At 41.3% G+C, this 12,785-nt stretch overlaps 1 protein-coding gene across 1 annotated transcript in view; it reads right to left on the reverse strand.

The window, feature by feature from the left end:
• POLE2 (DNA polymerase epsilon 2, accessory subunit) overlaps positions 1-11,815 on the reverse strand; it is a 29,738-nt gene extending 17,923 nt beyond the window's left edge. The window contains exons 1-6 of the mRNA XM_030562806.1: positions 11,737-11,815; positions 7,009-7,109; positions 6,064-6,139; positions 4,478-4,555; positions 3,216-3,309; positions 438-512 (exon numbers count right to left, since the gene is read on the reverse strand). Of these exons, the coding sequence (XP_030418666.1) occupies positions 438-512; positions 3,216-3,309; positions 4,478-4,555; positions 6,064-6,139; positions 7,009-7,109; positions 11,737-11,804 (492 nt within the window). The 5' untranslated portion in view covers positions 11,805-11,815. The remainder of the gene's footprint in view (positions 1-437; positions 513-3,215; positions 3,310-4,477; positions 4,556-6,063; positions 6,140-7,008; positions 7,110-11,736) is intronic.
• Positions 11,816-12,785: the final 970 nt, after the last annotated feature.

Raw genomic sequence — 12,785 nt, forward strand, 5'->3', positions numbered from 1 at the left:
CAGGACAGTGGATAACTGAAAGGCTACAATTTGGTACAAATAGGGATACAGAACAAGAGAAAGAGCTTATTGGCAGTAGGCTAATGACTTTATTAGCTCTAAATTTGTGAATTTAGTGCTTATGAAAGTGAGGGATGGGGAAAATATCTCAAGCTTAATGGAAGCAGTGTGGGAAGGTTCTCTGTCTATGCACCTCAGCCAGACTTCTTCTCTTCCAGTTAAAAAGTTGTTTTTGAGCAACCTGCTAGTCATGCTGAATTGAGCCGGATACAAGGATTTTGTAATGCAGAAAGAGATTAAGACAATAGCAAATATTTCATGTTCAATGGTTACAAAAGTCAGGATTAACACTTGGGTATCACGTGGGGAAACATTAATGAATTAAACCACACTGAACATAGACTTCTCCCCCTCCAAGAAAATACTAATATTTTTACCTGGAATTTACTCCTGCTGTCATCAGGATGAGCACCAATCGCTGAAGGAGTAAACAACTCATGTCTATGAGTCCTCTAGAAAAACCAAGATTAATGTGATCTGGTTAAAAATGCTCACCACCACCACAACAAAAAAGTCGACTCACTACATACAGACTATATGAAATGCTATTTTTAAATTCTCTTATTCAGTTTCAGCCAACATCTTTTGATTTGGAAACCACAATATTTTTTAACAAGAATTTACTTCCAAATAATAAACCATAAATAATACCTGCAATAAAACAGAAGTTTGAGAGGTAACTTTTTAAAGCCATGCAAGATGTCTTGTTATATATTATTTATAACAACATTAGCACCTTGGCAGGGAAGAGGTCCCAATGATGGACCCATTGTATGAAGTGCTTTATACAAACATATAGTAAAGAGGCAGTCCCTGCCCTAAAGAGCTTACAATCTAAAAAGTTAAGCTCCTGCATTAATCTTTGACGCTGGGGCCTACATTTATCAGGCAATGCTTTAAAAGTGAATAGCAAAGAGAATGAAGAAAAGTTTTCAGCTTTACAATGGTATTTGTTTCTTTTAATGGCTTTTATGTACCCACTAACATGGCACTTGAACACTTGACCCAAAAATAAAAACAACAACAAATAAAACTGAATTCCAATCGGCAACTCAAACTGCTCTAACGCCATACCATCCCAGCATAGTGCAAGCAATAACCCAACAAGGTCCACAGGCTAATAAATCCCTGACCAAAACAAAATGAGATTGGCACCTCTATTTGAAGATTAAAAAATCCCAGCCTTCTGGAGAACCAAAAAGAGTGAGTTACATAACCAAAGCCCTCTCTACTGAAAATGCCCTGCCTCCAGCAATCAGGAATGCACATCTAAAGCTCTCAGAGAAGTGCCTCAGTTTATCACAGATAATTATTATTATTAGGGTTGGAAGGGACCTCAGGAGATCATCTAGTCCAACCTCCTGCACAAAGCAGGACCAATCCCCACTTCCCTAAATAGCCCCCACAAGGATTGAACTCACAGCCCTGGGTTTAGCAGGCCAATGCTCAAACCACTGAGCTATCCCTCCCCCCAAAAGAGGGGGCATCTATGGTAGTTAAGATTCCACATGAGCTGGAACTTCACAGATCAGAACCAACACCTTGAATTGCACCTAGTACACTTTGTGGAACCCAGGGATCATCTGCTCAGACCAACAAATTCTACTAATCAGATAGACAGCTGCATCTGCACTAAATAAAGCTTCCAAGTCGTCTTCTAGGGTATCTCCCAATAGAGCGCATAGCACTAATCTAACCAGGCTATGACAAAAGTATGGATGGCTGTGAGGAGATTCTCCATCCAAAGGAAGAAAGCCAGAGCCTGGAATAGTACATTTTGTAAATTAAAAGATGACTAAATAAAATCTCTTAGCAAACAAGAATGCCTCAAATATTAAAGGAAGTATGGGGTTTTTGGTCTTTCAACTTGTCGGAGTCCCAGCCCACACTATACTAATGACATTACACTCAGTGAAACATGGAGACAGCCTACGTGAGAATTAAAGAGTCACACTCATTCCTCCCTCACGAAAATACATTTCAATTTTTAATGGTTTCTATTAAAAAAAGTCAGAGAAAAGTTTGGTGCATGCTACTAGTTTGCAAAGTTTTTATTGTACCCATAAGGTATGTAGTAAGACTATTAATAGAAAAGCCTTTCCAAACCTGTGCAATATAAATTTATTAAGGAATAAATTCCATCTCCACCTCCTACCCTAACCCCTCCCCCTGCCATCTCCAAACTCTAGCAGTTTCTATTATGCATGTGATGTTGCCAGTGCAACACTGCCTGCAGCATCACTTTATTGGTGTCACGAGGCATAAATCTAGGTAGCTCGGGAGGGTGGACGATCACAAGTGCCAATGAAGCCCTCCTGCTCAGGCCTCAATGAACCATTGTTCCTCCATGTTAAACACTTTGTGTAACCTAATGTACTAATAGCTGCAAAAATATAGTGTTAGCAGTTAGTTTTTGGTTGTAACAGCCAGTTTTCTGCTGTAACACGCTGAAGCGAGCTCAAGGTCGTTTTTAAATACTGTATACATGTCTCAGCAGCGGAGAGGGGGGAGGAAGGGGGAAGACAAAAGACTGAATGAGAAAAGATACTGCAGCTGGATGGGAAAGGAGGGGGGAGTGAGAGATCAGCTAGTCAGCAAGAAAAAGTTCTCAAAAAGCAACTGGAATATAAGAGGAAACTGCTTGTGTTAGGTGTGCAGGATTTGAGGCGTTCGTCTCCTTGCACCGCTTTGAGATCTCAAATAAACTTTGTTTGCTTCTCCACCCTGGTGTGTTTATTGGCGCGGCACACCGGGCGACGGACCTCCCCCTGCTGTTGCTTGGCCTTGGGCACTTTGTGCTGGCAACAACTTGAAGCAGTAGCTTGTCCACTGTTTCAGTGGACCTTAAATTTTAAGGCTAAGATAGAATCTGTTTGGTGCATTCAGCATATAGTTCAAAAGTTGGTATGTGATTCGTAATGTTATTCACAGATCACCTTTCAAACACGGTAACAGATACTGAAACACATCAGAATCCATAATGCCATATAATTTCAAAGGATACTCAATTCAACCTGTAACATATCCTGATTTTATAAGTTTACAACTGTGGCTCACACTAGCTGCTCAACTATAAATGCCTTACTATACATATATGTCTCTCTCATAACAAGAGATGATAGCATTAAACAAATCAAAATCTTTCTTTCGCTCACCTGCTGCAAGATGGTGTAGCGTTCACGAAACAACTCCGCTTTATCCCTGGCAGTTCCAAATAAATTTGGTGCAGGATGGTTGGTCATTGATAGACTGGAAGAAAGTTAGTCATGTTTTATTTATTTATTTTTTAAAAACAAAGACCCAATGATATTTTAATCTAAATCTCTATATAAGTAGGAAGCTACAAAGTCTTCAATGCTATTGCACATTTTATTTGGTTAGTGAGGGAGTTTTCTGCTAGGAATGCCATGTCTCTATATATACACTGAAGATTGCACTCATTTTCTCCCCTTTAACACCAACACCTCTGTCACATCTTTCCAGCTGAGCAGCACTGGACACAACTCTGTTTCTTAAATAAATGAAGATATTATCCTTGTTCTGCAGCACATCTTCACAAAACTCCCAGCTCCTGCCAACCATGGAAGCTACAGAATGGGATTCAGAATTAAAAATCTACAGCAACCATGCAGGATGCTTTTGATAGGGCAGCAGAATCATGAACAAAAGTTAAGAAAGAATTCTACTCTAAAGGAAAATAGGTGTAAATTCCTTCACACATCAGTTAGCTATGAATAGATTTCTGTGTGCTTCAACATAAGCAACTTTTCTATAGAGTTTACTACAAAATCAGACAAATAGAAAAAAAACCCACACATTTTGTGAGGCATGAAAGCCACTTCATCGAAGGGGATGGATTAAGTGCTATATGGACTTCTGCCCCTCATCAAATACCATATAAGAAAATGTTCAAACCAAAAACCTGACAGACAAATACATACAACTTAGGGCCAATACCATCACCAGCAGAACTGCATGTATTGTACCAATCATCACAGAACAAAGATTACCTATTTTGATTCCATGCTACTGAAAGAGACAGACTTGACTCATGGCCCAGTTGTAAATATATTTACCTGCCATTATTTACCATGACCTTTAAAACAGAGTAACCTAATGAGTTCAACTAATTTTGCACAGAAGTTGTAAACCCTATTTAACAAACAAAAAACTCACTCTCTCTCTCTCTCAAGAAGAGTTTGTTATAATCAGTTTCCTAAAGGCAGTGTGTCCACAACATATTCACTCTTGAATCACATATCATCCATCTTGAATCTACATATCATCCAGCACACAAACCAAGAGTGACAGTTTGTAAATGGCAATTTTAACTATACAATAATAAAGGCTTTAATACATGGACAATTAGTAATGTCAGAAAAATAGCAGCTGAGACTTAAGAAATGGAAAGACTTACGGTAGAAACTTCTTCCTTTCTGAATTATAAACATAACGTGGAACATCAAAGGCCCCGATAATATTGAAAATGTGTTCTCTGAAACCACAATACATTTAAAGCTTTATTTGAGAAAAGAACTATTCCAAGGCTCCACAGAAACCTCGTTTTGAGTAAAAGAATGTTAACACACCCCTTTTGTTAACTCTTTCATTCCTTTTCCCTTCCAGTCTCCTCCTCCGACCACTGACCGTTGTATCTGCATTTTATTTACAGAAAATATTGTTTTTAAATTCTGAATGGAAATTAAAGAGAAAATAAATTGTGTGCTTTTCTTTCTTTCTTTCTTTAACAAAAATTGCCAAATTTTTCAAACAGAATTTTTCAAGATTATTTATTAATATGCACTGGTACCTAGTTGAAATAAAATAGTTTTGGTACGGTCAAGATCATTTTTATAAAGTGGCTACTACATATGCATGCTACTTTTCATACCATTTCATGGAAGGGTTGTATTTGCCACTGAATTTATTGTTGATTCCCTTCCAACAATTAATCTAAGTTTTTAATCCTCTTATAATTGTATCAGCTTCAGAGTTGATAAAAATTACAGAATTGACTTGTAATGTCAGGATGTATTGAATCTTACAGGCAGAAAACATCCATCGTTGCCTATGGGAGAAAATGCCTTTTTTATGGAACAACATGTCTCTCTGACGGATGCTTTGTCTTTGAGTTTATCACAACAGAATTCAGGAGATACAGGAAGAGAGACTCATTGGTCCACAGAGCTCTATTGACTTCAGAGGTACTTTGCACCAGGATCTACCCACACAGATTTCTCTTCAGGATTGAGACCCAAATATATGAGAGCAAGTATGTGAAACAAACTATTTATGTTGTTACAGTTCTAACAAACAGGCAAAAGAACGTATTCCAAGTCAAATGGGGATATGCCCTCATATCTAGGAACTATGGGGTTGTACCACCTTACTGACTTAATTATTTATCAGCTTTAGTCAGTTTGTATTACAATCCCAATAAACACAATTTTAAATAAATCCTTTCATATTATCTATGTGTGTGTATCTCACAAACACACATAATACTCTCAACAGCCCCAATATTAGGTCACAGTTTTCAAAATTCAATAACAGTCCAGTAAAAGCAAAACTGAATAGAAAAGAGCATCATTAAATGTTTCAAGAACAAAATATATCTTAAGAAATGCAGAAAAATAATAATTTTGATGAGTAATAAGGAAAAGAGAAAGTTCAACTAAAAATGCACAAAAATAAAGTTCATTCTCAAAAATGTTTATTTCTATTTTTGTTGGTGGATATTGAATATATACTATGTACAGCATTTTAATTTCAGAATGTTAGAACCATATCACAATCCCTACAGATCTATACTTGGGAAGAAAATTTCCTAAGAAAGAACATTACTCAGTTTTAAATTAAATATCAGAAGACAAAAAACACAGAACAATTACTGTGTTAATAGCATTGCAGAAAACATCTCACATTTATTCCCCAAGAAGAAATCAGTGAATGCACACTATATAGCCATAAATTTCAAATAAAAATAATTTTGTATCACCGTACATAGTTTCATCTAATGACTGGCTACATTCCTGGACTGCGGCTTCCACTGTGGCCCGTTCAATCATATTAGATGACACTGAAAAGAACATTTCATAAGATTAAAACTATAGCCTATGGAAAATGACAAGTATCAAATTAAATATGTTTCAAAATTTTACAAAAATGGTTCAATATCCTCCTTCATAGTGTGTCTTAAATATTCTTTACAAATCATTATATTTTCAGTAAGTTACATATGGTACCCTAAATTTTCTATGGCAAATTTCTAAAGGCAGTTCATTAAATATATTTGGCAGAAAGCTACATCTCTACACAAATCTTCATACTGTATCTGTAGTTAATTCACTCACAATTCAGAACAAGATCATCATAATTAGTCCCCGTAAGCCTGCCAGAATAGCCTATAGAAGCTTCATATACTGCAGGTTCATTGTTTCAGAAGCTTTTTACACAGGTTCATGTAATTATTCAAATAGGTTAACACAATCCGAGCATTCAACAAACTGTAGTCTTCATTGTGTCCAGCTGAGATATTTTTATATTTTTGAAGTTAAATTCTATCACTAATGATAGTGCTGTCACTTTAAGAGTGGTACCTCCTTGTGGGGAAAAGTGCATAGTTTTGCTGAGTCCCAAAGAAAGCACAAAATTCCTAAAGATGGAAGTCATGACCTGGAATTAAATCATTTCACTGCTACTGGGACAGTCAGGAGAAGCAGGGCTGCCAGACTTCTGAAGTGGCAAAATTACATTGGTTTTTGATGAAGTGATAAACCTTAATATTTAGCAAAACAAGAAGTCAATAGTAAATATATGTAACATGCATCTATGTTCAAACAGCTTGACTAGAACAAACACCTTAGTGAGCTGTCAGTCGGTTTTTCTTTTTACAGATAACATAAAGGCAGGATTGGTTTACAAAAAAAAAAAAAGGCTGTTACTTACAAGGCTGTTTTTCAACAGCATCAATGATGTTTTCTATTACATCTTCAAGCTCTAATTCATTGACAGACTGAAGAGCTTCAGTAAGATATTTATTAGCTTCACTAATTGGAATGAAAAAATAAGTTAGCCAAGATAAGAAATTAATATTCAATAAATAAAATATATGCTTTATAGTCACTATTATAATATTGGCATGTGCACACACAACTGTTATAAGGCTTGTGGTTATTAGCGAGAAAGAGCATAGAAATAATTATCCTGATCCCATCTAAATCAAAGATGCTCTGAAACTGAAAAATATCCAAGAATAGAAAAATTAAGTATAAAGCAGCAGGCCTTGGTTATCTCAATAGATCCTAAAGGCTGGATACTCACTGAACAATCCAATGTCCTACCCTACTATGTAGGCTTTTAAGGAGAAGGTAACACAAAGTCTGATCTATCCTAGAGACATCATCATCTTTGGGAAGACTTATTATCTTGACACAGTGGAAGCATGATGTTTTGAATACTATCCGTGGAAACGTTAAAAAGAAAAGGGAGAGAAGACAGACATATAAAAGGAAAGGGAATGAAGGAAGAAAGGAGAGAAAACACAAGGAAAAGTATTCCTTCCACTTGGACCAGAAACTCAAATTATTATATTCAAAATACCACCGACTCGCTCCCATAGTTCTTGAGTTCCCACTCATCTGAAGGAAGTATTGAAAAGGAAGGATAGAAGCTCTCTTCTTACAAAAAAAATTGACAATCAGCGTAGTTCTAAGATGTGTATCTATAGACAGGGCTGTCAGATGCCTCACACTGCCAGTATAACTATTATTTTTCAATGGGGGGGGTGTCATAAACAGATAGCTAAGGGTTAATGTCTCTTTCACCTGAAGCACCTGACCAGAGGACCAATCAGGAAACCGGATTTTTTTCAACTCTGGGTGGAGGAAAAAAGTTGTGTCTGAGTCTTTGTCTGTCTGCCTGCTTTTCTCTCAGCTTTGAGAAGTGATTTCTGTTTTCTAATCTTCTGTTTCCAGTTGTAAGTACGAAAAGATCAAATAGAATTTATATGTTTCTTTTGTATTTACATGAATATAGTTGCTGGAGTGCTTTGGATTGTATTCTTTTTGAATAAGGCTGTTTATTCAATATTCTTTTAAGCAATTGACCCTGTATTTGTCACCTTAATACAGAGAGACCATTTGTATGTATTTTTCTTTTTTTCTTATATAAAGCTTTCTTTTAAGACCTGTTGAAGTTTTCTTTACTGGGAAACTTCAGGGAAATTGAGTCTGTACTCACCAGGGAATTGGTGGGAGGAAGAAGTCAGAGGGAGATCTGTATGTGTCAGATTTATTCGCCTGACTTTGCATTCCCTCTGGGTGAAGAGGGAGGTAATTCTGTTCTCCAGGACTGGGAAACGGGGAGGGGGGGAGTCCCTCTGTTTAGATTCACAGAGCTTGTGTCTGTGTATCTCTCCAGGAGCACCTGGAGGGGGGAGAAGGGAAAAGGTTTATTTCCCTTTGTTGTGAGACTCAAGGGATTTGGGTCTTGGGGTCCCCAGGGAAGGTTTTTGGGGGGACCAGAGTGCCCCAAAACACTCTAATTTTTTGGGTGGTGGCAGCATTACCAGGTCCAAGCTGGTAACTAAGCTTGGAGGGTTTCATGCTAACCCCCATATTTTGGATGCTAAGGTCCAAATCTGGGACTAAGGTTATCTGACAGGGGGAGATCAATATAAGAGATATTTTAAAAAGCTATATATAATTCCACTTAAAATAAGATTTTTTTTCATCTGCAGTCCTTCCCTAAAACTCGTACTAAAGGCCAGTATTTAACGAAAAGCAATTCTGTGATTAATGTCATCGAACTGCTGATCAAAAATTACATTTTTGTCAACAGTATGAACTTAAAAATATTTCACAACGTTTAACCCCTGGGTGCCAGGAGCTCTGAACTTAGAATCCTCAGAAATCTCAGCAATTAAATAACTGTAGGACATTATCCAAAATAATTCTTTTTAAAAATTTATATAAAAAAAGAAAAATGTAATGCCCTGCAAAACTGAATCCCCTGTCCAAGCCAAAAGAAAAAGAGAATCACTATTGTAATAGTGACTGAAAAAAATAGACAAAAAAATATGAGCAACAGAACCACATTATCGTAAATAACTGAGCACTGAAATGAGGATATTAGTGGTTGGGGGTAAGTCTCCTGTTAAGCTTTGTCTACAGTGGAACCTGAATGACAACTTTTGTTGTTCAGGGTGTTTTTTTTCACACCCCTGAACAACAAAAGTTTTGCAGACAAAAAGCGCGGGTGTGAATAGTGCTTTGTCAGCGGGAGAGCTCTCCTGCAGACAATGCTACCGCTGCTCATTGGGAATGGAAGTTTATTGACGGCGGGAGAGCTCTCTCCTGCCGACAAACAGCGGCTACACTGTGTGCCTTTTAGCGGCACGGCTGTAGTGACACAGCTGAGTTGCTAAAAGGTGCATAGTGTAGACATAGCCTTAGATTCTTTCTAGACTAACTCTAGGCCTGCCATCAGATCAACCTACCAATGGTGCTGAGATGCACAGAATGCTCTACACAGCCATGTTAATTTCCATGAGGAACCTACTTGAAAATAAGCTCATTTCCTATGCAACCATAGGCCCCAATCCTGACAAAATTTAGGTACATGATTGACTTTACGCACTGTGAACCCCATGAGACTACTCATAGTGTGGAAACTAAGCATGTGCCTAAGTCTTTGTAGGGCCTAATTATTTGAGATTTAAACCATAGTTGATACATTTTATACTCATGTAAAGGGAGATCATAGGTCATAAATCTCACACCCAAAAGATGAACTCTAATCTGTAGCATGAACCTACTCCTATTCTCAAGGCTTTTATTTAGTAAGCCACAAGTGAGTACTCTATTATTTCTGTTCACAATACTTATAAGTGCAAGAGAAATAAAAGCCTGACAGCTGGGTTGCAGGAACAGAAGTGATACCAGATAGTATAAAGCTTATACACCCCAAGCGTGTCTGGGGAGTGATAGCAGGACTAGTGGTTCCATACTGAGGACTGTATTTAAAATGACAAAGGCCTTGTCTACACCACAAAGTTGCAGCGCTGGTGAGGGAGTTATAGTGCTGCAACTTAGGAGGTGTACATATCTGCAGGGCATCACCAGCGCTGCAACTCCCTGTTTGCAGCGCTGGACATACACCCGTTGAAACTCGGGTGTAGAGGATCCAGTCATCAGGTGTAAACACTCACCAGCGTTTTTCTTGACCTCCGTGGAATAAACAGGTATCCCAGCAAACCAGAGGAAGCCTCTCTGGTAATTAAGCAGGTCTTCTTTCCCGCGGTTTGCAGGGGGATTCGGGGAACGCGAGAGCAAACCGCGGGGAAGCAGGTCTCCTTCCCCGCGGTTTGTTCTCGCATTCCCCGAACCCCCGTGCAAGCAGGTCTCCTTCTCAGCGGTTTGCTCCGGTGTTCCCCGAACCCCCCTGCAAGCAGGTCTCCTTCCCAGCGGTTTGCTCCGGTGTTTTTTGAATCCCCATGTAAGCAGATCTCCTTCCCCGCGGTGTGCTGTCGCGTTCCCCGAACCCCCCTGCAAGCAGGTCTCCTTCCCAGCGGTTTGCTCCGGTGTTTTTTGAACCCCCGTGCAAGCAGATCTCCTTCCCCGCGGTGTGCTGTCGCGTTCCCCGAACCCCCCTGCAAACCGCGGGGAAGGAGATCTGCTTGAACGGGGGTTCAGGGAATGCGACAGCGCACCGCGGGGAAGGAGATCTGCTTGCACGGGGGTTCAAAAAACACCGGAGCAAACCGCTGGGAAGGAGATCTGCTTGCACGGGGGTTCGGGGAACACCGGAGCAAACCGCTGGGAAGGAGACCTGCTTGCAGGGGGGTTCGGGGAACACCGGAGCAAACCGCTGGGAAGGAGACCTGCTTGCACGGGGGTTCGGGGAACGCGACAGCACATCGCGGGGAAGGAGACCTGCTTCCCCGCGGTTTGCTCTTGCGTTCCCCTAACCCCCCTTGAAGCCGCCCAACAGCGCTGCAGTGTGGCCACATCTAACACCACTTGCAGCGCTGGTTGCTGTAAGTGTGACCACTCTGCAGCGCTGGCCCTATCAGCTGTAACAACCAGCGCTGCAAAATTGTAGATGCAGACATACCCAAAGGATTCCTTCAACCACTAGCAGGAAGAGTTTTACTTCTGTTCCAGTATAACACCAACATTAAGGCCTCACAGGTACTTCGGCTCCTAACTTCCATTGATTTCAATACCTGTGCAGCTCTAGGCCTAAGCCCATAAGATCTGTACCAAGCACAGAAGAGACACTACACGTTAAAGCGCCTGACTGTTACTGTCTCTAGCCTAGAGGGAAGTATTTTCCACCTCCCCAGACCCTTATATGGGCCCATTACGTGGACTGGGAACACCACTGAGGAATATGGTTTTGAGTGTCGGTGTCTCCCACGGGTGATGGAGGACGGCGGGTCACTCGCGGGCGGGCCAGGCTCTCCCCACTTGGGGCTACCAGGGTCGGGAGGAGGAATAGGGTGGCCTTGGGACGGGGTCGGAGTCGCTGTTGTCAGCCGCTCCGCGCCCCCTGGGCACGCGAAGGGAGCGCGGCATGTCCCCGCCTCTCCCCCCCCCCCCGGGGGCTGCCGGGGTTTGTGTGACTCGGCCACTCTTCCCGCTCGCTCTGTGCCGCCGCGGGCCGGCTACTCACGCGCGGAGCAGCAAACCGTGCATCTTGAAGGCGGAGCCCACTTTGCTCCTCAGCTTCTCTGCAGCCATCTTGAACGGTTGGCGCCACACGGCGAAGGTCCCGCCTCTAGGGGCCGGGCCGGGCCGGGCCTGGGCCCTGCCAATGAGGCGAGGCGGGGCGGGGGACGCAACGGCTGGAGCTTTGCTCTCGTTCCCCTAAGCTGGGGCAGGCGCCGGGTAGCTCGGATGGGCAGGGCAAGGCAGAGCGGTGCTTATAGGGAGGGTAACGCTGGAGACCGGTATCCCCTGCCATCAGCATCTTGATTACAATCGCCTCCATTCCCAGTAGCAGCAGGCTCAGGCCTTGGTTCTGTTCTGGGCGAGGGGATCCTACACATCATCTCTGATATTGAGCCGGGGGGGGGGACCATTTTTGTTTCTCCAGAAAACTCAAAAAAGCAGAATCAATGTATTGAATTAATTGCAGTTTTAAGGCACATAATATTTATTAGAGCCAGAACACGTCTGAGAGGTTTTTACACTCCTCTGTAGGTTCTACACTATCTCTTGGTCATATAGTGAAACATTTCAGCAGGTCTTTTCACAATGATGATCTAAGAGTTGGAATTAAACTTATTTCTTTTTCTGGAGTTCATGGAGGGTAGGGTCCAAAAGTTATTCTGGCCTTCTAAATGTGACCGTCTGGAAATTGCAGGGGTGCCAAAAGAATCTGTCAACCTCTGGACAGTTCTGTGCCTGTCATTGTTTGTTTCCCTCCTTCATTTCCTCTTCTGTATCTCAGAGGCCTGGGGCACAGCCAGGGGTCGAGCACCCCCTGGCACTTTGGAAAGTCAGTGCCTGAAACCAAACATAATTTAAAAACCTCAAAAGTGTTTCCAGGCTGGTTTATGCAAGTAGCAACCTTTCTGTCCCCTGTGGGTGTTAGTTTTAGGCAGAGCCATAACTAGGGATTTTTGCGCCCAAGGCAAGGAACAGGGACAGCATGTTTGGCTCTTTGGCAGCAGGTTCCTCTCGGAGGGAAGGACCTGCCACCGAATTGCTGCCATTCTT

The sequence above is a fragment of the Gopherus evgoodei genome, chromosome 4 (assembly GCF_007399415.2).
Source record: "Gopherus evgoodei ecotype Sinaloan lineage chromosome 4, rGopEvg1_v1.p, whole genome shotgun sequence".
Classification (NCBI taxonomy): domain Eukaryota; kingdom Metazoa; phylum Chordata; order Testudines; family Testudinidae; genus Gopherus; species Gopherus evgoodei.